The sequence below is a fragment of the Microtus oregoni genome, unplaced genomic scaffold (assembly GCF_018167655.1).
Source record: "Microtus oregoni isolate MIOR12 unplaced genomic scaffold, Mior012 000016F_ref0000370, whole genome shotgun sequence".
In the NCBI taxonomy this organism is placed as follows: Eukaryota; Metazoa; Chordata; class Mammalia; order Rodentia; family Cricetidae; genus Microtus; species Microtus oregoni.
In genome coordinates, this window is record NW_024543075.1 from 42,897,727 (window position 1) to 42,898,973 (window position 1,247).

Consider the following 1,247-nt stretch of genomic DNA (forward strand, 5'->3'; position numbering starts at 1 on the left):
ATGGTGGCTTCAAGGTATAACTCTTCCCACCCTCTGTTCTTCATCTTGCTTGGAATCCCAGGGCTGGAGAATTATCAATTTTGGATTGCCTTTCCATTCTGTGTCATGTATATTGTGGCAGTGACTGGAAATGTCACCATCCTACATATAATCCGGATTGACCATACGCTGCATGAGCCCATGTATATCTTCCTGGCCTTGCTGGCTATCACTGACCTGGTCCTATCCTCCTCCACACAACCTAAAATGCTGGCCATACTCTGGTTTCATGATCATAAGATTGAATACCATGCCTGCCTCATTCAGGTGTTCTTCATACATGCCTTTTCTTCTGTGGAGTCTGGGGTGCTCATGGCTATGGCCTTGGACCGCTATGTGGCCATCTGCTTCCCACTCCGACATTCCAGCATCCTGACTACATCTGTAGTCGTCAAACTGGGGACAGCTGTGATGGTCAGAGGGCTGCTGTGGGTGAGCCCCTTCTGCTTCATGATCTCCAGGATGCCCTTCTGTCCCAACAAGGTCATTCCCCAGTCCTACTGTGAGCACATGGCTGTGCTCAAGTTGGTGTGTGCTGATACCAAAATCAATCGTGGATATGGGCTCTTTGTGGCTTTCTCTGTGGTTGGCTTTGATATAATTGTCATCAGTGTATCTTATGTGATGATTCTGAGAGCTGTGCTGAGGTTGCCCTCAGGTGAAGCCCGCCTCAAAGCTTTTGGTACATGTGCTTCCCATGTCTGTGTTATCTTGACTTTCTATATCCCAGCCCTTTTCACCTTCCTCACTCACCGCTTTGGTCACCATGTCCCCCGAGTTGTGCACATCATGTTTGCTAATGTCTATCTGCTGGTTCCTCCCATGCTCAATCCCATCATCTATGGAGTCAGAACCAAACAGATCAGGGACAGGGTTATCCGAGGAGTCTGTAGAAAAGACCCCTGAACCAAGGAACCCAGTAGCCCCAGGTAAATGATCAAATGACATAATTGACAAATGTTGATAAGTCATTATACATTTACAAGGTGTCTGGCATCCCTCCAGAAGATAACTTTCAAGTTGTCAAGAATGAGAGTTTGGTGACCTTTTATGAATAATACATATATATTTAACTTGTTATTGTTATAAGAAAAACAAATATGATTTTTTCCTATATTAAAGCACAGAATACTTTAAAAGAATGCTGTCTTCTACAGATTATTAAAGTTGAAAACATTAATTTGATAGATAGTTTGAATAGAGATTAA

The 1,247-nt window shown here is 43.7% G+C and overlaps 1 protein-coding gene across 1 annotated transcript; it reads left to right on the top strand.

The window, feature by feature from the left end:
• On the top strand, positions 1-945 carry LOC121457987 (olfactory receptor 52R1-like). The gene has a single exon (XM_041667096.1). The coding sequence runs from the start codon at positions 1-3 to the stop codon at positions 943-945; it is 945 nt and encodes a 314-aa protein (XP_041523030.1).
• The last annotated feature ends 302 nt before the right edge of the window (positions 946-1,247 follow it).